The sequence below is a fragment of the Myotis daubentonii genome, chromosome X (assembly GCF_963259705.1).
Source record: "Myotis daubentonii chromosome X, mMyoDau2.1, whole genome shotgun sequence".
Taxonomy (NCBI): Eukaryota; Metazoa; Chordata; class Mammalia; order Chiroptera; family Vespertilionidae; genus Myotis; species Myotis daubentonii.
This window is the reverse complement of record NC_081861.1, coordinates 92,638,068-92,665,565: the sequence shown is the minus strand read 5'-3', so window position 1 is coordinate 92,665,565 and position 27,498 is coordinate 92,638,068. Positions and strand designations below refer to the sequence as shown.

The 27,498-nt window shown below is 39.9% G+C and overlaps 1 protein-coding gene across 3 annotated transcripts in view; it reads left to right on the top strand.

Annotated features, from left to right (window-relative positions):
- YIPF6 (Yip1 domain family member 6) overlaps nucleotides 1-26,802 on the top strand; it is a 50,045-nt gene extending 23,243 nt beyond the window's left edge. For 2 of the 3 annotated variants that reach the window (XM_059679592.1, XM_059679593.1), the window contains exons 2-7: nucleotides 5,034-5,162; nucleotides 6,146-6,224; nucleotides 10,937-10,979; nucleotides 18,961-19,086; nucleotides 20,459-20,616; nucleotides 22,738-26,802. In XM_059679592.1, the coding sequence (XP_059535575.1) occupies nucleotides 5,034-5,162; nucleotides 6,146-6,224; nucleotides 10,937-10,979; nucleotides 18,961-19,086; nucleotides 20,459-20,616; nucleotides 22,738-22,853 (651 nt within the window). In that variant the 3' untranslated portion in view covers nucleotides 22,854-26,802. The remainder of the gene's footprint in view (nucleotides 1-5,033; nucleotides 5,163-6,145; nucleotides 6,225-10,936; nucleotides 10,980-18,960; nucleotides 19,087-20,458; nucleotides 20,617-22,737) is intronic. The other variant, XM_059679594.1, reaches the window with a different exon arrangement.
- Nucleotides 26,803-27,498: the final 696 nt, after the last annotated feature.

Sequence of the window (27,498 nt, the reverse complement as noted above, 5' to 3'; positions counted from 1 at the left end):
AAATGATATAAGTTTTCTGCTATATTGTTACTATGGGAGTTAAGTCAATCTAGTCAGGAGTTTTGCTGTCTTTGTGCTTTGCTACAGATGAGCTAGTACTCATGTCCAATCTCTTCTTGGAAGCACCTGTCTTTCCTTAGATTTCATTTGGTAGGCTATTTGGTAGCCCTATAACTTCAGCTCTCTGATGGGTTCAAGGAAAGTTAAAATTTTGTCATTTATCTACTTTTTTTCTCATTGTTCTGGTGGGAGGGATGCTCTTTCCAGCTTTCTACATCCTAATCAGAAGTCAAATTGCAGTGTTGTAAAGTCAGTTGAAATAATTGCTTTCTGTGTGGTTGTGTATTTTATTTGACATACAGTAGGTTCATTTGTTCAAATTTTCTTTCAGTTTTAAGGGATTGCTTTTAAATTTAAATTTTGTTTCATAATCATGTGAACTATTTGTATGATTTCAAGTCTCTCTATATAAAAGCCTAATATGCAAATTGTCCCCTTGGGAGTTCGACCACTTGCTATGACATGTGCTCACCACCAGTGGGTGGCGTGGAACAAAGGAAGGCCCTGGCCGGCAGCCAGCAGCTGTGGAAGGAAGGCCCCAGCCAGCAGCCAGCAGCCAGGGAAGGGAGGCCTTGGCCAGCAGCCAGAAGGCCCCGATCAGCCGTGATCACCGACCAGGCCTAGGGACCCTACCTGTGCACGAATTTCATGCACCAGGCCTCTAGTATATACAGAACAATATGTATTCAGAGAAGCTTTACTTCTCTCCGTCTCCTCAACCTTATTTTCTCCTTTTGTCAGTAGGCAGCCTCATTAAAACAAAAATCATAATTTATTTCTTACATTACATATGATTATTTCTTACATTTAAAAGATAACATTCAGATATGTGTGTTTGTTGTCCCCTTTTTCTTAGATAAATGGTAGCATATACAGTATACAAACTTTACTCCACATTGTTTTTTTTATTTAATACTTCACAATAGTTCTTTAGAGACATTATTCTCATTTTTTCTTATGGCTGCACAGTGCTCCATTATATGGACATACCATACTTGATTCAACTAGTTCTCTGTGATGAGCATTTGGTTATTCTCAAGTTTTTTGCTTTTACAAATAGTGTTGTGATGAATAGCCTTGTGTATGTCTGTTTGTATTTTTTTGCCATTTTATCTTTAGACTCCTCTAAAAGTAGCATTGCTTAGTTTATAAGTGATTCATATACACTTGTGACATATTGCCAGATTTATTTTCAATAGAGTATAGTACCATTTTGCATCCCCACAGAAATGTGTGAGTGTTCTTTACTCTGTAGAGTATGTTGTGAAACTTTAGGATTTTGCCAGTCTAACAGGTGGAGATTTAACTATACATATATATATATATATATATATATATATATATATATATATATATATATATATATATATTTCATTTCAGAGAGGGAGGGAGAGGGAGCGAGAGATAGAAACATCAATGATGAGAGAGAATCATTGATTGGTTGCCTCCTGAAAGACCCCTACTGGGGATCGAGCCTGCAAACAGGCATGTGCCCTGACCTGGAATTGAACCTCCTGGTTCATAAATCGAGTCTCAACCACTAAGCCACACCAGGTGGGTGAAGTGGAGATTTTAATTTCAAGAAGTTTTAATTTGTATTTTTCTTGAGAGTATGATTGAGAAGTTGCTTTTTATAAGTTCTTTGAACAACCTTATTTTTCTTAAAATTTCAGTACACTTGAATTTTATAAACATACAACTGTTGCCCAGAAAAATATTGTGCCCATTGGGCCAAAAACCATATAAGAAGGGACTGCTTCTGTTTTCTTAGTGATTTGAAGATTCCAGAGTTTCAGTCACAATAATCAATTTTGGCAGACGACCATAAGAGTTTAAAGGTTTGCAAATTTGCAGTTCACTTTGGAAATATTACTTGATCTTTGGTTGCCAGGTAACCTGGTAAAAAGAGTGTAGATCAAGGTGGATGCCGCTGTAAAAAAATAAGGATGTCTTACCCTTTGAGACAGCATGGAGGGACCTGGAGAGTATTATACTAAGGGAAATAAGCCAGTAACAGAAAGACAAATATCATATGATCTCATTTATATGTGGAATATAATGAACAAAATAATCTGATGAACAAAATAGATCCACAGACATTGCAGCATGCAACAGATTGATGAATCTCAGAAGGAAGAGGAGACGGGATGAGATTAACCAAGGAACTTATGTTTGTAACCCATGGACACAGACAATAGTGCGGTGAAGGCCTGGGGAGTGTGGTGGGGTGGAGTGGGTCAACGGGCAATAAAAAGAGGACATCTGTAATACTTTCAACAATAAAGATAAACTTAAAAAAAAAAAAACAAAAAAAACCCGGAGAGAAACCAAGATGGTGGCATAGGTAAACACCGGAGTTTGCTGCCTCAAACAACCACTTCAAAAATACCACTAAAGGACGGAATGGACAGCATCCAGAACCACAGGAAGGCTGGCTGAGTGGAAATTCTACAACTAGAAGGAAAGCGAAAAGCATACCGAGACTCAGAGGAGGTGCAGTACGGAAGTAAAATACAAAGGTGCGGAGGTGCATGAGGAGCAGGCTGGCGGCTGAGGGTGCGGTTGTCGTTTTCAATCGGGAGGGAGTCTCAGGCTCTGAGTTCCAGTTCTGGGCGAGTCTCTAGGGACCCAGACTCATACGGGAGAAGCGGGACTGTCTGGCATCGGTTGGAACTCGAGGGCAGCTTTCTCTCCAAGGGGCTTGCAGCGATTACTGGGACACTGAGAAGCAGAGCCTCTGAGGGCAACACTGAGAGCAGCCATAACTGCTAGCCCCGCCCTGTTGATCCTGTGGGACCCACCCTGCCCAAGCCCTGCAGGGAGGCTTTTGCTGGATAGCCTCAGGCAAAGGCTAGATTAGCACCTCCCTAGAGATCCAGGAGCCAGGAAACCCAGAGGTCAGAGTGGGACCATCCAGTTTACAGCTCCATGGAGCCATAAAGGACACACTCAGCGGGCAGATTCAGTGAGCACCAAAGCCCCATTGAAGCAAGTCCTGCCCCAGAGGGGTGTCTCCAGCACAGAAGTTCTCCCACTGCAGACACAGCTGATTCTCACAGCCAATTGGCCTGGAGGTCAATTCCTCCCAGTGATAACTACAACAATGAAGGCTTAACTACAACAAGACTGTGCACAAAGCCCACAATGGGGTGCACCAAGAGTGTCCTCCTCAGGTAATTGGGGAGGCTGAACCACTGGGCCCTAGAGGACACTTAGCACAGAAAACCACTTTATCAACACAGGGAAGCATAAAAAAATGCAGAGACAAAGAAAAAGGACACAAATGACAGAAATGGAGGAAAGCAAACTACTGGATATAGAGTTCAAAACCTCACTTTTAAGGTTTTTCAAGAATTTTCTAGAAACTGCCGATAAACTTAATGAGATCTACAAGAAATCTAATGAGACCCTCGAGGTTGTGATAAAGGACCAACTAGAAATTAAGTATACACTGACTGAAATAAAGAATATTATACAGACTCCCAACAGCAGACTAGAGGATTGCAAGAATCAAGTCAACGATTTGAAATACGAAGAAGCAAAAAACACCCAACCAGAAAAGCAAAATGAAAAAAGAATCCAAAAATACGAAGATAGTGTAAGGAGCCTCTGGGACAGCTTCAAGCGTACCAACATCCGAATTATAGGGGTGCCAGAAGAAGAGAGAGAGCAAGATATTGAAAACCTATTTGAAGAAATAATGACAGAAAACTTCCCCCACCTGGTGAAAGAAATAGACTTACAAGTCCAGGAAGCACAGAGAACCCCAAACAAAAGGAATCCAAAGAGGACCACACCAAGACACATCATAATTAAAATGCCAAGAGCAAAAGACAAAGAGAGAATCTTAAAAGCAGCAAGAGAAAGACAGTCAGTTACCTACAAGGGAGTACCCATACGAATGTCAGCTGATTTCTCAACAGAAACTTTGCAGGCCAGAAGGGAGTGGCAAGAAATATTCAAAGTGATAAATGCCAAGAACCTACAACCAAGATTACTTTATCCAGCAAAGCTATCATTCAGAATTGAAGGTCAGATAAAGAGCTTCACACATAAGGAAAAGCTAAAGGAGTTCATCCCCACCAAACCGGTATTATATGAAATGCTGAAAGGTATCCTTTAAGAAGAGGAAGAAGAAGAAAAAGGTAAAGGTACAAATTATGAACAACAAATACACATCTATCAACAAATGAATCTGAAAATCAAGTGAATAATCTGATGAACAGAATGAACTGGTGATTATAATAGAATAAGGGGCATAGAAAGGGAGTGGACTGGCTATTCTTGTGGGGGAAAGGGATGAGGGGGATGCGGGAAGAGACTGGACAAAAATTGTGCACCTGTGGATAAGGACTGTGGATGGGGAGTGAGGGAGGAGGGTGGGGTGGGAACTGGGTGGAGGGGAGTTATGGGGAGAAAAAAGAGGAACAAATGTAATAATCTCAACAATAATGATTTAACTAGTCATTAAAAAAAACACCCACATGATATCCCAGAAAAAAAAGGGGGGGGGAGGTGTAGATCAGGATGTATTTTGCTATTTCCCTGTTCTTCTCAATTACCCTTTGGCTTCACATGATGCTCCATTTTTGCCAGCAGAGGCCACTAAGGAGTAGAAGTGCAACAGAATTGTGGCTGTGCTAAAATATGATTGCCGAAAGGTCACCAATAGCCCTGTGGTCTTGCTAGCTTGTGTCCTGTGAAGATTTCATGCTTGGGATAAACCAAATATTTGAGGGCAAGAAGTGTCTATTTCAGTTGCATTATAATTTGTTCCATTATATGCCATCTCCTTTTAATTAAAAGGAATAAACATTTGAGATTTTAGGTAACTACATTGTTTGTCTGTTGAGCTTTTACTCTATAAAACCCTACAAAAAGACATAGTCCCTACTCTCTAGGAAATGGTGATATCTTGGAGGAATGCCACAGTTAATGACGGGCTTTTAACGTTTTTTTCTAACTCTTATCAGTTTGCAGGCCTTTCAGATATATCTATCTCACAAGACATCCCTGTGGAAGGAGAAATCACCATTCCTATGAGATCTCGCATTCGGGAATTCGACAGCTCCACATTAAATGAATCAGTTCAGCATACCATTGTAAGTTAGACTAGTTAAGAGAATTTCTGTTCAATGTCAGGGAACTAAATAATAACTCTTTGTAATATTTATCTTTGGTTCATTTGATCTTCAGTATATTTTATTTATTGAAATTTAAGATTCTCTCCTCGAGAATTATTTGGTACAGGCTTTCTGGACAGTTTGGCTATAAAGTGTATTAAGAATCTTAAAATTTCCAAATATTTTTTATGCTGATCATTCTGCCTCTCCAGATATAGTATAAAGAAAACTTTTTAAATAGGAAGCTATTGTTTAAAAATACTGAAAAATATTAATATGCAAAGATGTTCATTACAGCATTCTTTATAATATGGGAAAGTTGAAGAATAGGTTAAGTTATGTTACACCTATGTGGTAGAATGCTAAACAACCATTAAAAATCATGTTTACACAGAATTATTAATGATATGAGGAAATTTCTAGGTGAAAATTTAGGATGGAGTTATCTCAACTATATTTTGAGAGGTTATATTACCATACCCTTTCTCAAATGTCTTGATTTTTAGTTAATATAGCTTCTAGGATTTATTTGCCAGTTAAATTGGGAATGTTGAAAATTAATTTATTTTATATATTGTGGAGAATATGGTGGCTAGGGAGCAGGCTAATTGGCCCTTGGGATTTCATCATGTATAAATTGAAAGCCAGATGTTATGTTTTAGAGAACAGATTTTAGTTTCTATAAGTAATGTATTAGGAGGGCTATATTTCTCTTTTACAGAGTTTTAAAAGTCAAAACAGAACTGGTGGATATGGTAAAGAGTTAGATGTTAGCTTAAGGAGTTAATAGAAAAAAACCTGCCTCTGATTTGTATGGTGAAAGGGCTGAACTGGAATTTTAGCTCTAAAATTTAACAAAGGCCTCCCAGAAGATTGAAATAAAGGAGATTTTAGCAAATTAAGTTAGGGGGCTGCCTGGCAACCTTGGTTCTCACAATATAATAGTTGTGTATGTCTTTCAGATGCGTGATCTAAAAGCTGTTGGGAAAAAATTCATGCATGTTTTGTACCCAAGGAAAAGTAATACTCTCTTGAGAGATTGTAAGTATGAGGTTTTTAAGGATTTGCTGCTTCTCATCATACCTTATCATAAGTACTTTATAAGGCACAGGCTCTGTAGTAGAAAAAACTGACATCATTTTGCAATATGAATAAGTATATTAATGAAATTTTTGGAAGAAATTAAAAATTTAGAATGGAATTTCAGAGATTGCCCTCACCAATAAATATACACTATATCCTCACCTGCTATAATTGACACTGTAAAAAGTATTTCCGGAAGCTGTGAACACATAGGGACTTTGTTCAACCAAAGAGCTAACAATCCCTAAGGAAAAGGCAAAATGTTCAATTGTGAAATTAGAAAAATAGCTAATACCCATTAAGGGTTAACAAATTAATAGTACCTTTATTGACATTTCTATTTTTAGGAATATCAACCTGATGACTGCTTTCTTTGTTCAAGATTTCTATCAATATTTGCAATAAATTATGCTGTTATTTAGAATTCTTCAAATTGTTAGAACTTTTTCTGTTCTTATCAAATATTCTTGGTTTTCTTAGTAACCTTTATCAGAAAACTTGAATTAGTTGTTTGAGAATAGTAACAATTATGTTGTACATGAGTGTACCTTCTATTTTTGATAGCATTTCAGCTGTATTTTAGGGATGTCAACTGTGTGGCAATGTGCCATCACTCTGGGTGAACACTGGATGCAGTGTCAGCATTGTTTCCAACATAGTGCACTGTGGGCTGGAGCTGACAGATGATTTGCTACCATTGGTTTATAGTGGAAAGAACATGGACAAATCTTGGTTTAAATAGTGGTCGCACTACTAGCTGTGTGATCTTGGAAAAGACAGTTAACTTTGCTGAGCTGAAGTTTCTTCCTCTGTTAAAGTGGAGATAATAGCATCTACCTGGCTGGTAAGTGTTAGAGATGATAGTGCATATCAACCTCCTTGCACAGCATCTGGCATTTAATAGGCACTCCATAAATGCCAGCTATTATTCTAGTGCCTTTCTGTTCCCTCAACACACATTATCTTTTTTAATCCTTACAACAACCTTGTGAAGGAGGAGTTATTATTTGTGTTTTACAGATTAAGGAAATGAGTCTCAGAGAAGCTGAGTGGCTTGTCAAGATCACACAGGCAGGATTAGAATCCAATTTTCAAGTTCAGCGCCTTTTCCAATCTACCACTATGATCCCAGATGTGAAGATCCTTTGAAATGCTGCTTTGGTTCAGTTCAAAGCGAGGTTGCTTCTCACAATACAGAACCAGTGTGTTAGTTTGCTGATTAATTATGAATATTAGCTTATGTCATATGTTGAGGTCCATCCTTAAACCTTGTGGGGATAGACAGTTAGGCTGGCACAAAGGGTGAGCAATCATGGTCAGAATTTGCACTTCTGCTCTGTCCTGTTATAGCTGTTGGCAAAGTAACAAGGAAAAAATTCACAACTTAAAAAATAATCTAAAAAAACAACAACCAACCAACAACACAATAAGATACCACTTCACACCCCTTAGGATGGCTGTTATCATTCAAAGAAACAGAAAATAACAAGTGGTGTTGAGGATGTGGAGAAATTGAAACCCCTGTATGTTGCTGTTGCTGGTGGGAGTGTAAAATGGTGCAGCCACTATGGAAAACAGTATGGTGGTTCCTCAAAAAATAAACCATAGAATAATTCCAACAATTCCACTTCTGGTTGTACACTCAAAAGAATTGAAAGCAGGGATTTGAACAGATATTTGTACACCCATGTTCATAGCAGCAGTGTTCACAATAGCTAAAAGGTGGAAGCATCTTAGACCAGCGGTCGCCAACCTTTCGGACCTCATGGACCACCAGTGGTCTGCGGACCACCGGTTGGCTACCGCTGTCTTAGACATTTGTCGATGGATGGAGAGACAAAATGTGGCATATACACCATAATATTTATCATAAATGGATAGAATATTACCCTTAAAAAGGAGTGAAATTCTGACACATGCTACAACATGGATAAACCTTAAAGACATGATGCTATGTGAAATATGCCAGATAAAAAAGGACATATATTCTATGATTCCACTCATAAGAGGTATCTAGAGTAGTCAAGTTGATAGAGACAGAAAGTAAAGTGATAGTTGCCAAGGGCTGAGGGGAGAGTGGGGAGTTGTTGTTTAACTAGAGGCCCAGTGCACAAAATTGTGCACGGGTGGGGTGGGGTGGGGTGTCCCTCAGCCCAGCCTGCACCCTCTCCAATCTGGGGTCCCTGTGGGATCGGGCCTAAACCGGCAGTCGGACATCCCTCTCACAATCCGGGACTGCCGGCTCCTAACCGCTTGCCTGCCTGCCTGCCTGATTGCCCCTAACCACTTCTGCCTGCCAGCCTGATTGCCCCCTAACCACTCCCCTGCCAGCCTGATTCATGCCTAACTGCTCCCCTGCTGGCCCGATTGCCCCCAACTGCCTTCCCCTGCCAGCCCAATGGCCCACAACTGCCCTCCCCTGCCGCAACCCGCCTCCGCGTGAGGCGGCAGAGACACCGGGACTGGTCTCCTCTGTGCTGTATGGAGTCACGGGACCCCCAGGCCTCACTGTGCGGAGTGGCCACTGGGCCCCGCCTCCGCTGTGCATGTGGCCATCTTGTGGCGGCCATCTTGTGTCAATATCACGTGCGAGGGCGCGAGGACCACCTAGGCTTTTATTAGTATAGATGGGTTGGAGTTTCAGTTTGGGAAGATGAAAAATTTCTGGAGATAGATGGTGGTGATTGTTGCATAACAATGAATGTATTCAATGCCTGTACACTTAAAAGTGACTAAAATGGTGAATTTTGTGATATATACACTAAGTGGCCAGATTATTATGACCACCTGATGTTTGTAGGCAAATTAGCTATAATTTCCTGCTGAAGTTGCTAGAGGGCCAGATCATTATAAACGTCTGAATAGCACAACATACCTAAGTATCGTTGCTGATCAAGTTCATCCTATCGTGTTGATGGCATATCCCAATGCAGATGGCTTCTTCCACCAAGACAATGCACCATGCCACGGTGCTCGTATTGTGCAGGAGTGGTTTCAAGAACATGAGGGAGACTTTACCTTGCTTAGGTGGCCCCCACAATCACCAGATCTCAATCCAATTGAGCATTTGTGGGACAAAGTTAAAAGAGCCATCAGGCAGCTGGTTCCACAACCATCAAATCTCACAGAACTGGACAGTGCTATTCATCAGGCATGATGTCAGATTCCTTGCATCACCTTTCAACCATCTCGTGGAGTCAATGCCAAGAAGAATCGCCGCAGTATTGAAGGCAAAAGGTGGCCCAACGAAGTACTGATGGGGTGGTCATAATAATCTGTCCGGTCATAATAATCTGGCCACTCAGAGTGTGTGTGTGTGTGTGTGTGTATTACAACAATAAGAAAATAGTTTTAAAATACTGTTACAGAGCCCTGACCAGGTGGCTCAATTGGTTGGAGCATCATCCTGTACCCCGAAACATTGCAGGTTGGATTCCCAGTCAGGACACATACTCAGGTTGCCGGTTTGATCTCCAGTCCGGTGCACACAGGAGGCAACTGGTTGATGTTTCTCTGACTCTCTCTTTCTCTCTCTCACAAAATCAATAAAAATATGCTCAGGCGGGGATAAAAAAATACATTTAAAAATATCATTGCAGATTTTTTACAAATTACAAAAATTTCCAGTGCATTAAAAAGCCAGTTTATTAATGTCAATTGTACTTGAAATCAGTTTTTCAGTTGATAAGTGTAGTATTCTTTTATATAAAGATATATATGTAAAGAAGGTAATTGTGCTCTAAGCTGCATATTATTGAACTGTTGGAATATTAATCACCAATCACTATTGATTGAGAACTACTGTGGTTAGACCTGATGTTGGCAGAACCTTTTATAGTTTTCAAAAAGCTTTCATGTTATTTGTTAAAGTTTACCCTTATAGCCCTGGTTGGGTAGTTCAGCTTTTTGGAGCATTGTCTGGATATGCCAAGGTTGAGGGTTTGATCCCCTGTCAGGGCACATACAAGAATTAACCAATAAATGCATAAATAAGTGGAACAACAAATCGATGTTTCTCTCTCCCCCTCTCTCTAAAATCAGTAAAGAAATAACATTTTAAAGCAAGTTTAACTTTATAAAATTACCAATATTGACCTGATTTTTCACCTATAACAACAGCAATTCCATTTTAGTTCAATGTAATAATTATAAAAGGGAAGCAGTGTGGCAGAGTGGAAAGAACTTCATAGTAGGAATCAAAAGACCTTGGTTCTGGTCCCACCTCTATACCTAACTGTTGATATAAACTTGGGAAAGTGACTTGCTTTTCAGCTTTACTTTTCATATTTGTGAGATGGGCCTGATTATACTTGCCTTGTCTAATGTAGTCTCAGATTGGTGAAATTATTTGAGTCTAGTCTTCTTTCTGAGGGTGCAAGATGGTGTACTTCTCATTCATTGGTCTTTATGGCATGTTGGAATGTGACTTGGTGGGGAGAGGGGTAAATTATGGGATATGAAATAAAACTTAAAGGATCTATAAAGAAGGACATTCAGAATTGGGGAGCAGGGAAGGCAAATAAAGGGGTAAGAGAGAAGGGAAGGCTTGGGCAGACAGACAGAGCATTGATATCTGAATTCCAAGAGTGGGAGAGGTAGATATTGGAATAAAGATAGAAAATACTGCATGGTTGTTTCTTAACAATCTTCTTTCTTTTCTTGCCTTGTAGGGGACTTATGGGGCCCCTTGGTCCTTTGTGTGACACTCGCACTGTAAGTATACATATTTCCTTTGTCATTTGAGTTGGAATAAACTTTTTGGTAGAATTTTAAAATTGAGGGGAATTTTGACTGAATATTTTATTTATGACTTCTATGACATATTGTACTCCTTATGTATTTAAGTCTAAAAAGTCAGAAAAAGTTGGTGACTGGCAAGAAGGTAGGGAGGGAGAGTGTGTGAGAGAGTGAGGGAGTGATAGAGGAGTGTGTGGATGTGTGTGGTGTGTGTGAATGGGAGCTAGGGACAGCTAGATCCTACAGATCTTCCAAGGGGCTGCCAAACCCGGCAGTCTTAGATGGCGAAACCCCCGCCACCGGAAACACTCCGGGGAGGACACCGCCAGCACAGAGACCGCGCCATCTTGAAGAACAGACCTGCTTGAGACTAGGATCCTAGCCTCGCCACTACCCAATCTGGTCTCAGTCACAAACCGGGACCCTACAGCCACTCGGGTAAAAGACCTGCGACCACAGCTGCAAACCCACGGACACCAAGACCCCAGGCACCCTGGCCGCAGATTTCTGTGAGTCACAGAGCCAATCTCCCTCCCCACCAGCCCCGCGGTAGTGGCATAGGAACTGCCAGACCCTCTCCGCACAAACACACAGTAGTGGCGGCTCTACCTGAATTTGAGCCTGGGTGTGCAGACACGGGAAGTTTGTTTCCCCTGACCAGAATCCCCGCCCAGGCAGGGAGGCTGTGCTGAATTTGAACCTGGGGGTGCAAACTCGGGGAGTTTGTTTTCTGTGACTAGACCTTGTGCCCAAGCAGGTCGGCTGCACTGAATTTGAGCCTAGGTGTGCGATCTGGGGGAGTTTGTTTTCCGCAACCAGATCCTGCACCTACGCAGGAGACAACACTGAATTTGAGCCTAGGTGCACAATCTGGGGGAGTTTGTTTTCTCTGACCAAATCCCACAACAATGCAGGGAGACAGCGCTAAATTTGAGCCTGGGGGCGCGAACTCGGGAGTTTGTTTCCTGCTACCAGACTCCACGCCCAAGCAGGGAGGCTGCGCTGAATTTGAGCCGAGGTGTGCGATCTGGGGGAGTTTGTTTTCCATGACCAGACCCCATGACCAGACCCTGTGCTCACGCAGGGAGGCAGAGCTGAATTTGAGCCTGGGGGCACGAACTTGGGGAATTTGTTTCCCGTGACCAGACACTACACCCAAGCAGGGAGGCTGTGCTGAATTTGAACCTGAGCACTCGAACTTGGGGAGTTTGTTTCCCGCAATGAGATGCCATGCCCACACAGGGAGGCAGCACTGAATTTGAGCCTGGGTGCACGGACACAGGGAGTTTGTTTCCCCGCAGTGCACATCCACGTGACCAGACCCCACACCCACAATGGGCGGCAGTACCTCCTGACTTTGATTCAGGGCAAGCACACATGGAAGGCTGTTTCCCGCAGGGCATGAGTGGACCTCCTGCTGACACAGTGCAACTGTGCAACCTGGTCCCCCAGGCAGACTGAGGACCCAGATTCTCCACGCAAGAGGCAGCACTGAGCACCAGTGACTTGACTGTGTTTCTCATTGCGCGTGCCTGGGATCCCTGATTCCCAGTGCATTCACACTAATAGCCACAACTCTAATTCTTGGCGCATGCACACACAGGGGCCCTGGTGCTTGGCGCAAGACCGCAACAAGCAACAGAGACTCTGATACTCAATTCTCCGTGCAGACTCAGGCGGTCTCTGACTCCTGATAAGCGCTAGGGCACTCTGATTTTTGGCACACACCAGCAGTCTCTGTTTCAGCATGGCGCAGGCAGGGTTCCAGATTCTAGGTGTGCACACGAGGCCACACTAAGCACCTGTGACTCTGATCCTGGGCAAGTGTGGCTCCCACCAACCCATGGCAGCCACGTGTTTTCGTGTCAGAGCTCTTCAGTGACACTTGGGGGTTGCGAAGCTCCCACTGCACACGGCCCAGGCCCCTGCAACTCAACATTTGAACCTTCTGGTGATAGTTAGAATGGAGAGACAACAAAACAGTCCCCAGAGGAAAGAAAAAGAGGAATCACCAAGAAAGGAAATAAGTGAAACGGAAACATGCAACATGACAGAAAAAGAATTCAGCGTAATGGTCATACAGTTCATACACAGGATGGATGAGAAAATCAAAAACCTATGCAAAAATCAGGAAAAAATGAAAAGTGATATAGCTACAATCAAAAAGACCATGGAAGGTTTCAACGGTAGACTAGAAGAAGCAGAGGACTGAATTAGTGAGTTAGAAGATAAAGTACAGAAACAAGCCCAATCTGAACATCAACTGGAGAAAAAAATTAAAAAGCAGGAGAGCCTAAGGGAGTTTTGGGACAACACAAAATGAACTAAAATATGTATAATAGGGCTGCCAGAAGGACAAGAAGAGCAGCAAGGATTAGAAAATTTATTTGAAGAAATAAGGACAGAAAACTTCCCTGATATGGGGAAGAAAAAAGTTACACAAGTACAGAGGCTCGCAAGCAAGATGAATCCCAAAAGACCCCAGACATGCCATAATTACAATGGCAAATGTTAACGACAAAGAGAGAATCTTAACACATTGTATGCAGGAAACGTATTTATACGTTTTATATTGACTGGTAGTAGAGCGTGGGACACGTATTTTATAGACGTGGGATACGTTTTTTATAGACTAGCAGTAGAATGTGGGTAACGTATAAATACGTAAACTAAAGTTATCATAATTTTACTGAACGTTGCCATTTGCGCAGAAAATTAGCAAAAATGGCCCGTGCCACCTGTTAGTGCACGATAAAAACTACCCGCAAACAATGTGCTAAAGGCTGCAAGAGAGAGACAGAGAGTTACCTACAAAGGATCCCGCCCCCCCCCCCCCCATCAGATTATCAAATGATTTCTCAATAGAAGAAGCTAGAAGGGAATGGAAGGAGGTATACAAAGTGATGCAAAGCAAAGGACTAAATCCAAGAAAACTCTATCCAGCAAGACTATCAATCAAAATTAAAGCGGAAATCAGGAGCTTCGCAGACAAAAAGAGGCTAAAGGGGTTTATCACTACCAAGCCAGCAATGCAAGAAGTGCTAAAGGGAATGCTGTAAAAAGAAGAAATAAACATTTAAGAAAGAACACAAGCACAAAAAATAGAAATGGCTACAAACAAGTACCTTTCAATAATAACTTTAAACATAAACAAACTAAATGCTCCAATCAAAAGACATCAAGTGGCTGAATGGATAAAACAAACAAACAAAAAGCCATAGATATGCTGTCTACAAGAGACCCACCTCAGAACAAGGGACTCACACAGACTGAAAGTGAAGGGATGGAAAAATATCTTTCAGGCAAATGGAAATGAAAAAAAAAGCTGGGGTAGCAATACTTATATCTGACAAAATAGACCTCAAAGTGAAGGCCATAATAAAAGATAAGGAAGGCCACTTCATAATATTAAAGGGATCGATACAAGAGGATATAACCCTGATAAACATATATGTACCCAATTCAGGAGCATCCAAATACATAAAAAAACTCCTGGAAGATATCAAGGGAGAGATCGACAACAATGCAACCATAGTATGGGATTTGAATACACCACTGACATCACTGGATAAATCCTCTACCAGTGGTTCTCAACCTTCCTAATGCCGCAACCCTTTAGTACAGTTCCTCATGTTGTGGTGACCCTCAACCATAAAATCATTTTCCTTGCTACTTCATAACTGTAATTTTGCTACTGTTATGAATCGTAATGTAAATATCTGATATGCAGAATGTATTTTCATTGTTTGCGACCCACAGGTTGAGAACCGCTGCACCTAGACAAAAATTCAGCAAAGAAATACCAATCCTAAATGACTCACTAGATCAGATGGACTTAATTGACATCTTTAGAACATTTCACCCCAAACCACGAATGTACGTTCTTCTCAAATGCACATGGGACATTTTCAAAAATAGACCACCTATTGGGTCACAAGCAAAGTCTCCCCAAATTCAAGAGGATTGAAATCATACCAAGCGTCTTCTCAGATCACAATTGCATAATATTAGATACTAGAGGCCCGGTGCACAAAAATTTGTGCACTTGGGAGGGTCCCTCAGCCTGGCCTGTGCCCTCTCGCAGTCTGGGACACCTCGGGGGATGACCACCTGCTGGCCTAGGCCTGCTCCCCGGGGGATTGGGCCTAAGCTGGCAGTCAGACATCCTTCTGGCAGCCCGGGAGCCCTCGGGGGATGTCCACTTGCCAGTGGGGAGCAGGCCTAAGCTGCAGTGGAACATCCTTAGCACTGCTGAGGAGGCGGGAGAGGCTCCCACCACCACTGCTGTACTGGCAGCCGTCAGCCTGGCTTGTGGCTGAGCAGAGCTCCCCCTGTGGGAGCACACTGACCACCAGAGGGCAGATCCTGCATTGAGCGTCTGCCCCCTGGTGGTGAGTGTGTGTCATAGTGACCAGTGATTCCCAGTCGCTCTGCTGTTAGGGTCAATTTGCATATTACCCTTTTATTATATAGGATAGAGGCCTGGTGCATGGGTGGGGGCCGGCTGGTTTTCCCTGAATGGTGTCCCGGATCAGGGTGGGGGTCCCATTGGGGTGCCTGGCCAGCCTGGGTGAGGGGCTGAGGGCTCTTTTCAGACTGGCCACACCCCTTTCAGGGTGGGGGTCCCCACTGGAGTGTCTGGCCAGCCTGGTTGAGGGACTGAAGGCCATTTTCAGGCTGGCCACACCCCCTTTAGGGAAGGGGGGTCCTACTAGGATGCCTGGCCAGCCTGGGTGAGTGGCTGATGGCTGTTTGCAGGCTGGCCACAGCCCCTTCAGGCTGGGGCCCCCCTTGGGGTGCCTGGCCAGCCTTCATGAGGGGCTGAGGGCCGTTTTCCAGCTGGCCACACCCTCGTGCACTGCTGGTGGGAATGCAGATTGGTGCAGCCACTGTGGAGAACAGTATGGAGTTTCCTCAAAAAACTAAAAATGGAACTCCCATTTGACCCAGTGATCTCACTTCTAGGAATATATCCTAAGAAGCTAGAAACACTAATCAGAAAGGATATATATGCACCCCTATGTTCATAGCAGCACAGTTCACCATAGCTAAGATTTGGAAACAGCCTAAGTGCCCATCAGCAGATGAGTGGATTAAAAAACTGATACATCTACACAATGGACTACTACGCGGCATTAAAAATAAGGAATTCTTGCAATTTGCAACAGCATAGATGGTACTGGAGAGCATTATGCTAAGTGAAATAAGCCAGCCAGAGAAAGATAAATATCACATGATCTCACTCATTTATGGAATATAATGAACAACATAAACTGAAAAACAAAAACAGATCCAGAGACAGAGAAACAGCGATCAGACTATCAATCCCCAGAGGGAAAGTAGGGGAGGGTGGAGGTAAGGGGAAGAGATCAACCAAAGGACTTATACGAATGCATATAAGCCTAACCAATGGACACAGACAACGGCGGGGGGGTGGGGGGGGGTGAGGGCATGAGTAGGGGTGGTTGGGGGGGGTAATGGGGGATGAGGACACATATGTAATACTTTAATCAATAAAGAAATTAAAAAAAAAAATAAAGTTTCCGTCCTAACTCAGGCATTGTTAACTGAAAAAAAAATCTAAAAAGTCAGGTAGCAAAAAATAAAATAAAATAAAAATAAAAATAAATAAATTAAAAAGTCAGGTAGCTTTCCAGATCAGTTCAAAGAGTGATGGAATAAAAAATGTAAAAATTATGTCTATCTCCATTTCCCAATGATTTCTTAGCCTGTTTTAGGTATTCTGATCAACAAATATTTATTTACTCGTATACACTTTCCTATCATTAAGTGAATTAAATATCTATAGGTTTAAGCACTATTTATTTGCAAATGTAATTCTTTTTAAATCTTACTAAGATATGTATGAGAATTTATTACAGAGAAGTGGTAGAGTTCAGAGCAAGATCACATTTCCAAGTGTGATGCTGTCCATATGCATTTTATATACAGGGAGCCTCAGGGAGAAGGAGAGCAAATTTCCATTGGAGAGGGGACTATAACAATTGGTAGAGTGGAAAAAATAATGTATTAGGATTCAGTTCTTGAATCTCATCCTGACTGCTGTCAGCAAAGTGACTTTGGGCTATTAGTAACCAAAATTTTATAATGATTTTCCCCAGAAAACTTTTAAATGCCTTCTCTTATTTTGCCTTCTCTTATAACAAGAGGTGAATGTGATTTTCCTTTTTCAACAAACTTAGGTTCATGGAGAGTGAGGATGAACCAAGATCACATAATCAGTGCTAAACTTGGGATTTACCTTAGGTTTCCTCGACTGTCCATTCTCTACCTCTGTGAATATTGCACATCTCTTCCCACCGAACCTTTCTGGGTTTTCTCTTATTTATCTGTAAAAGGATATGGTTAAGGGTCCTTTCAAGGCCTAACCTTTTATGATTCTAAATTCAACAAGTTTCTTACTGGCTTCTCTACCCATTTTTTTAATGTGTCAAGCATATGCTAATTTAGGTCATAACATAAAGTGCTGTTTTTTATGTTTTTAATAACCATAACAAGGAAATAATTCAGTGTGTTGATGGAAGGGTTTATATTAGAAGCTCTGGGCATATACTTTTTTTAGTTTTCAAAGATTAACCTTAGAGATTATGTCATTTAACTCCTTATTTGCAGAGAAGAAAACTGGAGCCCCAAGACATCGTAATGTTCTCTAGTTTACATACCTAGTAACAGAACTAGAATCAATATCTGGCTCTTTTGTTTTCCAGGCTAGTTCATGTTTTTTTCATTTACCATGATGAAGCAATAGGGATTTCAGGCAACACGTGATCATGAGTGCTGGCATTCTTTGCATCAGATTGTTAGGACTCAGAATGGAGTATGCATGACCACAGAATATAAAAGCCTTTACTGGCAAACAGCATAGCAGGGCAAGCCTTACTGTGTGACTTCTCTATACCATATAATAAGAAGAGGTCATGAACTTGATGTTACTTACTATTTTTCTTAAAAAATGAACACCAAGTCCAAGTGTTCTAAGTCCAAAATTCAAGACAGTTTACATCTGTAAAATTCTTAGATAAAGAAAGGATATTTAAGTGACTGTTCAACTACTCAATTTGAAAGCAGTCATTTAGTAATAATCTGTATATTTTTATTTAAAAAAAATCAACAACTAAATAGGTTTATAGACTTTTCATTTTTAAATGTCAGAACTGAAACCTTAACCCAAGGATTACAAATTCAAAGGTGTCTAAGGGCTAGAGAAGTAAGTTGAATGCATGCATTGTGAATTGGTGACTGGAAGCCCTTTGTGGAACCTACTGCTATGCCAACTGCACCTGATTGTTGTCATGTAGGATGCCAGCTCCATGTTAGAAACTCTTCTGATTTTTCAAGAAAACCCAGAAATAGGCCCTGGTCATATAGTTCGGTTGGTTAGAGCATCGTCCCAATATTCCAAGCTTGCAGGTTTGATCCCCAGTGAGGACACATACAAGAATCAACCAATGAATGCATAGATAAGTGGAACAACAAATCTCCCTTCCTCTTCCCCCTTCTTCTCTCTCTTACATTAATAAAACAAACAAACAAACAAACAAATAAACAAAAACCTTAGAAATACATTATTTTTATGTGAAACCTCTCAATTTTAAAATAATGTCAACTTGAATTTAAAAGCATTTCAAGCACGTCTGTGAGCCACATTTGACTTTTCAGTTTATAACCTCTGCTTACCCAAAAAAGGCCTTTGGTGATCCTTTTAAACATTCCAACAAAGCCAAATGGAATATTCCTTGTACTCCTGAGGCATTTGGAATTGGAAAAAATAGAGGCTTAACAAATCCTTCTGGAATTTTCCTTTCACACAGCCTACATTTTACAGATCTTCAGGTGAGGTGTAGGGCAGTTCCCTGATTCAAACTTTGAGAACCCATGCCTTTATTGCTGTAAGTAAAAGAGTAGACATTCTCATGCCATGTTTCTTTTGTCACAGAATGCTTCAAAGAGGCTCTGCAGATAGTGAAAATGATGGAGGGCCCCAGTTTGCGGAAGTGTTTGTCATTATCTGGTTTGGTGCAGTTACCATCACCCTCAACTCAAAACTTCTTGGAGGAAACATGTGAGTATTATTAAAATCCATCCTTTCTTATTTGCTAGGTAGCATATCTGAGATTTTTAAGGGAGCCTGGCTAGTTAGGTAATATTTTTTTTTTATTGATTTCATAGAGATAGGGAGAGGAAGAAAGATAAAGGAACATCAGTGATGAGAGAGAATCATTGATTGGCTGCCTCCTGCATGCCCCCTATTGGGAATTGAGCCCACAACCTGGGCAGGTACCCTGACCAGGAATTGAACCGAGACCTCCTGGTTCATAGGCTGATGCTCAACCAGTGAGCTTCACTGGCTGGGCTAGTTAGGTAATTTTTGAAAATAAAAATAAAAATAAATGAGGAATAAAGAGAATGTTCTCTTAAAACCACTGAACAGAGATAACTTGGTTGAGTTAAATTATCTTAAATTATCCAGAGTCCTTTGATAAGCTTTAAATGCTCTCTCCAGCTCTAAAATCATAGGCAGAATTTTTGTGTTAGAAGATTATGTCCATTTTGGGGAACAGATGGTCCATAGCTTTCTTTTTTTTTATTAAATCTTTATTGTTCAGATTATTACATTTGTTCCTCTTTTTTTCCCCCCATAACTCCCCTCCTTCCAGTTCCCACCCCACCCTCCGCCCTCACTCCCCACCCACTGTCCTCATCCATAGGTGCACGATTTTTGTCCAGTCTCTTCCTGCATCTCCCACACCCCTTTCCCCCCCAAGAATAGTCAGTCCATTCCCTTTCTATGTCCCTGATTCTATTATAATCACCAGTTCATTCTGTTCATCAGATTATTTATTCACTTGATTCTTAGATTCACTTGTTGATAGATGCATATTTCTTGTTCATAATTTGTATCTTTGGTCCATAGCTTTCAAGAAACTCTCAAATAGGTCTATAAACTAGAAAAGATTAAGAACTGTCTTAGAGGTTCATTGGGAGAAAGAGGTCTTTAGGAATTAGAGTAGATCATCTGATATCCTAGATCAGTGGTCAGCAAACTGCAGCTCGAAAGCTACATGCGGCTCTTTGGCCACTTGAGTGTGGCTCTTCCACAAAATACCGACTTCTGTGCATGGGCCACAAAGTTTCAATTGCACTGTACATGCGTGCCCGCACATGGTATTTTGTGGAAGAGCCACACTCAAGTGGCCAAAGAGCCGCATGTGGCTTGCGAGCCGCAGTTTGCCGGCCACTGTCCTAGATGGTTGACTCTTAAGGAGTTTAAAAGGAGAGAAGGAAGAGTATGGAGACAAAAATTAAAGCATATGGTAATGCAGAGGCCTAGCCTCATAAAGTCAATGTTAGGGTATAGGTATTATGTAGAAATCTGTGTAATAACTATCATGATACTATATTTATGATTTTTATGGGTGTGTGTTGTTTTTTAGATCTTTTTTTCAGAGCCTCTGTGTGCTGGGTTATTGTATACTTCCCTTGACAGTGGCATTGCTGGTTTGCCGGCTGGTACTTTTGGCCAAGCCAGGACCAATAAACTTCATAGTTCGGCTTTTTGTGGTGATCATGATGTTTGCCTGGTCTATAGTAGGTAAGAATGTACTTATCTTTTTTCTTGTTTTGTTAACCCGAGGATATTTTTCCATAGAATTTTAGCGAGAATGGAAGAAACAGAGAGAGAGAAACATCAATGCGAGAGAGACACATTGATTGGTTGCCTGTCACAGGAGTCAGAATGTACTTATCTTTACAATAGCAGAGCAGACAAAAGCATGTGTTAGAGATAAAGACCAGATGAAAAGCAGTGTAACTCCTAACTAACATGTGAGTAATATGATTCTTGCCTATGTTGTCCATAGAACCCTCTGTTTTAAATGGGCATTGATAGATATGATATCCATCTTATCTGAGTTGGGTATCTGGACTTCTAAGATGTAGGAGTCACACTTTTTAAAAAAATATATTTTTATTGATTTCAGAGAGGGAGAGAGAGAGAGAAACATCAATGATGAGAGAGAATCATTGATTGGCTGCCACCTGCATGCCCGCTACTGGGAATCAAGCCCACAACCTAGGCATGTGCCCTGACTGGGAATCCAACTGTGACCTCCTGGTTCATAGGTCAATGCTCAACCACTAAGATACATCAGCCAGGCAGAGTTACACCTTTTTTTTTCTAATCCTTAAATATTACATAGGGTTGGAAAAGGAGATTACAGTAGACCTAGCTCAGTCCTGGTATATATAGGAGGCATAGGTGACTTGAGAAATGCTGGGTCTTTTCCTGACAAATTAATCAAAATAAAAATAATATCTAGCATTTACATATTGTTAATCATAGATTAAGCACTATTGTAAGTGATTTGTATGTATTATCTCATTTATCCCTCACAACGACCCTAATAAATAAAAACTATTGTTAGTAGTCCTATTTTTATAGATGAGGAACAGACTCAGAGAGGTGAAATAACTTGCCTTAGGACATATAATTACTGAATAGATGAATCACCTTTTCTCTATTTCAAACCCAAGCAGATCACATTTTAGAACTTTACTACCTCCTAGTATAAGTTGTTAAGTATCATTATATAGTACTTTCCTGCTTCAATAGAAAATTCTGCTAAAGATTAGGAAGAAAGAATCTATAGCAGTGGCAATGAATGCTATGTGCTGATTGTTTTAGCATTCCTAAAATTCTCTTAAAATTCTACTTTACACTAGAAGTGTTCCCTGGCCTCTTATTAAATGAGATAAACAGACTACCTAATATTTTAAGTGCAGTAATATCTCTTTGCTTGGAACATGGTTAAAAGCCAAGAAGTGATAAAAAATAAAAGTCTGAGAGTGCCAGAATTGATATTCCAAAGACTGTATATTAAGCTTGGGTGCTTTACCTATGGGAAAGGCCCAGGTTTCCTCACTTAGAGTCTGATAATTTATCATACATGTAGTTCTGAACAGCTTAATTATCCAGTATCCAGGCCCACAGCAGTTCAGAAAGTAGAATTTTAGAAGCATTCATTCTTTAATTCAGCAAATGTTTATAAAGCACAAATTAAGTGTTAGGCACTGTGCTAGGCATGGCCTCTATCTTCAGAGTTCACAGTCCAGTGGATAAGCTAGACATATAAATACTTAAAGACAATAAAGTGTTTCAGGTGGGAGATGGAAATCTGTGTAGGCACAGAAGGGACACAGAGGAGGGAAGTGGGCAGTTTTACCTGAGCTGGCAGGATACCAGCTGGTTGTTCAGGAAAGATTTCTTTGCAGGGTGATCATTGATAATTAGGTTTTTCCTGGTGGACAAGAGGGATGGCATCTAAAAGAGCTAACTTAATAAGAAGAACAATTACTCAAAAGACCCAGCAGTATAAGGCCATTTGCCATAGTAGCGAAAAAACTTGCACATTATTGTAAGCCTATTCAGCACAGTTTAATGATTTCTCAGAAAACAGTAAGAGACCCCTTTTGGAAGGGTTTCCATCTGAAATGTTGAAAACTTTCAAAGCTTTGGTACTTGAAACAAGCAGCCCTCAGCTGTGAGGAAAACTGTGCGGCAGAATGCCTTTTTCTCTGATTTGCAAATATAAGTAAACTTATAGTATAACTCTATTCCAGACTATGCTGTGCACATTAAAGTTAGTAAATGTTAGTAGTTATGACAATGTCATTGTATTCAATATTCTTTTTTGTTTTGTTTTATTTTCTTCAGCCTCTACAGCTTTTCTTGCTGACAGCCAGCCTCCAAACCGCAAAGCCCTTGCCGTTTATCCTGTTTTCTTATTCTATTTTGTCATCAGTTGGATGATCCTCACCTTTACTCCTTAGTAAATCAGGAAATGGAAATTAAAAACCAGTGAATTGAAAGCTCATCTGAACAATGTAATTCCCCATGGAACTTTGCCTCTGGCTTTATTTTGTCTAATTTTAGAGGTATTTTGTAACTGGCTATGTGAAAAGATTACAAGGGAGCCATAAGCACTGTCACCACTTATGTAAGGAACTGATGTTTGAAAGGCTGTTCTTTTTATCTACTTTTCTCTATTTCTTTAAAATACATGTGCATAGTACACATAGTATAATGTCTTCTTAAGGCATGGTAGCGGACACTGTGGTCCATTTGGGTGACTACCAATGACTTGGAAAGCACATGGATACCTCCTGCAAGTTGAATAGATTTGGTAACTGTATTTTCAATTTTGAGAATACTAGTTTAGGTGTAGCTCTTAAACACATTGTCTTATGACTTATTAAAATAAATAAATCTATATCCATTTTCTTTTATTTCTCTCTTAAGTTTAAAAAGACAATGATAGATGGGGTTCATAGATATGGGAGAAGAAAACATGCATTAACCTGTATTCAGGTTTTGATCATAGAAAATTCTGCACCTGTTGCTTTAAATAAAAGCAAAAGACAAAAATTAGCTTATTTTAATCTTTCTGTATCACCTTACTGCCCTGCTTAACAGCACTTCAGTGACACCCTAGTTTTAATCTTTTTTAAAAATATGTTTTTATTGATTTCAGAGAATAAGGGAGAGGGAGAAAGAAAAAAAATCAGTGATGAGAGAGAATCACTGATTGCCTGCATCCTGCATGCCCCCTAGTGGGGATCGAGCCCACAATCCAGTCATGTGCCCTGACCAGGAATTGAACCTTGATCTCCTGGTTCATAGGTTGATGCTTAACCACTGAGCAACACCAGCTTGGGTCTAGTTTTAATCTTACACCCTAGCTCTGAATATGCAAGCTAAGATATTAGCAACGTGTAATGTTCCTTTGACTGAAGCTCTTGGTGGTCCAATGCTTGAATTAATCCAAGTAGAACACCTCCGAAATATAGATTGGTGGGTCCCTAAGGTATATGTGGGCACCTTCTCCTAAAGGTAGAATGAGGAAGTTTGAATACAGCATAGCTATAAGGAATTCTTCATTATCCTGTGTAGTACGGCCTACATTAAAGCGTAATGTAGGATGAGTTGGCTTTACAGCTGCCACCTTTTCATTAGATTTGATTTCGGGGTTGGGGAATAGCAATTTATTGGTTCTGGACTTTATTTGTAAAGCAAATTAGCTCTCCTTAGACATGTGCACTTACATGTATTCTCAGCTATTTATGCATACAAATGTGAAGGCTTTTCAGGGAGTAGAGTGTCTGGAGCAGACTGATTCTAAGCTAAATGGGGCTCCTTCAATGTAATATGAGCTGCTGCCTTCTATAAATTGCACACTGAAGAACTCTTAATAGACAAAGTCTAGGTGTCAGGCAGAAAACATTTATTGTAAATATACAATTACTTAGAAAGACAGGAATTTCTTATTCCACATTATTTCTTTAGCATAGAATTTAAATATTTATTCATTTTGTATTTAAAGACTACCTAAACAGAGATATATGATTTTAAAAACATATTCTCCATCCTCAGATTAACCAGGGGAACAATACTTCGACAGTTAGATTCTTAAAATGATATTCAACTACAAAAGCATTACAAAGTTGGCCCCCTCTGTCCCAGCCTTGGCCAAATTTTTTTTGGTTATACTAGTATATTTGTATTTATTTCAGATTCCCTTGTAAATTTTAAAATAAATCATATGCGAGGACTAAGCCAATGCTTTAGTTAGGTAAAGTCAATATTTTGAAACTGGACCTAATTTTGAAATTAGTCCTAAATTATCAGCCATATCCATTGTCTGAAATTTTCTAACTGCCACTAAAAAGATCTCTGTTCCAAAGTTGTTTTATAATGTGCCTCAGTGATTATAATGTAAAATTAAAGAAAAAACCTGCTTCTCAAAAGGAAATTAAATATTTACCAAATTTTACTCAGGCTAAATATGTGGTGAGAAATTCTTAAGGCCACAACTCTGTGAGGAATTTGTGTGTGTACATATGGAAGAGGGTTATACATAGTAGGTGTGAAGGCAGTTCTGTGTATTAATCTGTTGCTCTTGGATGACTTAGCAAAGGGTTTACTTGGATTAAATGAAGGTGGGTAAAATGGAAATGTAATTATCTTTCTGAAAATGAGTAGTCAGTTTGAGGGTATAAATATTTTCTTACATGCAAAAAGTGCATTGGTTTCTGTGACAAAAGTCCTGAGTATCTGGAAGTTGTAACCCTCAACAGCTTTCACTGATTGGCTGCAAAGGCACATGTCTAATTATAGAAAGGAGAACTGGAAGGGAAGGAGACTCCAACAAAGGCAACCCTGTTCCAGGAATTGGGAAGTTTCATACTTCAGAGGAAATTACAGTGTGTGAGCATCGTTTCTATCATCATGGCTTATCACTTGCTCCTACTTCTGAGATAGAGACTCATTGTTATATTCTTTAGCAATAGGAATGGTTAAAACTGATTTAATCACTGTTCAAATTATAAAAACTCAATTGATGCAAACATATTTGAATATGCAGTATAGTCTTAAAAGTCAGTCATTAATTGTCAAGACTTTTATCTCTTATAAGGCTTATTACATGGGTTGCATTGGGTCTTTTCATTGTGGTGGGGGTTTTCTGTTGTTGGACAAGGTGGAGTCATAGGACATGGGACTGGAAGCATTTTGCTGTTGACTACAATTGTCTTTTTATAAAGTACCCCCTAAAATGATATTGGAAGGCTAGCAAGCCTGTATATGAAGACTTAATTATGTCCTTTACATATTCTATTTCCTGGGCTTCCTGTTTACTCCTGGAGATGAATGAAAATCTCCGGTCATTTCAAAATTTTGTATAACATCTAGTCATTGGAATTTAAGCCTATCATGATGTGATCAGATGTCCGTTGCATGCAGCTGTTTGATTACAGACAAATAGTGAAATTGTGATTCTCATACTGTTAATTTCAGAGGCAATTTAGATAGAAATAAATGTGTGAATGTTAATCCATGTATGTAAATTAGAAATACTTTTTTAGATTCTGTGGGCTTTTATTAAAAATAAAGAATTTTGAGGGATTTACTTAGGCATAATAATGACAATAGTGTTACTACTAATAGCTAACATTTATTGGGCACTTACTGTGTGCCAGGCACTATTCTATTTTTTTAAAAAAAATTTTATAGCTTTATTGAGATCCCTTAACCATAAAATTCATCCTTTTAAAGTAATGTACAAGTCAGTGATTTTTTTCAGTGTGTTTATACAATTGCATCTATCACCACTCTCATTTTAGAACTTTTTCATCACTACACACACACACACACAAATGCATATCCAGTAGCAGTTACTCCCCGTTCCCCTTCTCCCAAGTTTCTGGCAACCACCAGTCTGCTTTCTATCTCTGTTGATTTGGCCAGGCATTATTCTTAAGTACTTTTCATGCATCTCTAATCCTCAACATAAAGAACTACAATTCTCCTTTTACAAGTAGAAAATTGAGGCACAGAAAGGTTAAGTATATTGATTTAAAACAGAAAAAAAAAAACAGATTAGATGAGAACATAGTGGGGCACAATTTTGAATTTCATTGTTATGTATATGAAATGAATATACTCCTTCCCCAGGGTAAGTTCTCTGTTACTAACCATTACATCCTACAACTGACTAAAGGTAGACAACTCTCAATCTTTTTTTTTCTTCAATATGATAGAATATTATATTAACAGCCTCTGAGAAAAACACAAGGAAAGTTGTACATGGGAAGTGTTAGGTTTGCCACCTTTTTCCCTCCTTGAACCCTTTTCATCTCCCCTCAACTTTCACCATGACCACACACATATACCCCTCCCCTTTTTCTTTGAAAATCTTAAGGATAAAACAACTCTGCTTTTTTTTTTTTTAAATTCTCCCAGAGGGATGGTTAATACATCAAAATTTCACTGTCTGTTCAGGCATTTATAGTCAAAGGATACATCTAGTTGCTTATAGTACCAGTTATATTAAGACCTCAGAGAGCAGTAGTGTGAGAATAGAATGCCTTTTTATTTGAGTTAAACTAGAAGGGGAAAAGAAATAACAGTAAAGGCTTTGCCTTAATGAAATCAGTGTTCCTGTGGCCTGGTAGGAAGTGGGCACACACTGCTCTTGTTTGCTCTGTTCTCTCTTTCTGAGCCTTTGTACTCCGTGCCATCCCTGCTGGTAATTTTTTGGAACCATTCAGTGCTCCACTTTAATCCTGATCTTGCCCATAAATAATGAATCTGTAAAAAGAATAAATCTGTAAAATTATTTGTGAATGTTAAATATGCAAATAAAAAACACTGGAAAAGGAGACTTTGTGTTTCCCTGTTCTTATGCTAAAAGGCATAAAGATATTTGCAGCATAAGTAAAACCTCTATATAACAGACTATTTGGGGTGAGAAGGTGTCCGTTAAAGCTAAAAGTCTGTTATATAATAAAGTAGGTTTTCTGAATACATTATGTTAAAAAATCAAAAAATTAGTTTACCTGTTTTTACTTATGTAGACATGTTTGTGTAATTAAAATTCTGCATGAAAAGTTTAATTTCACAGAGGTTTTCTATACGTAT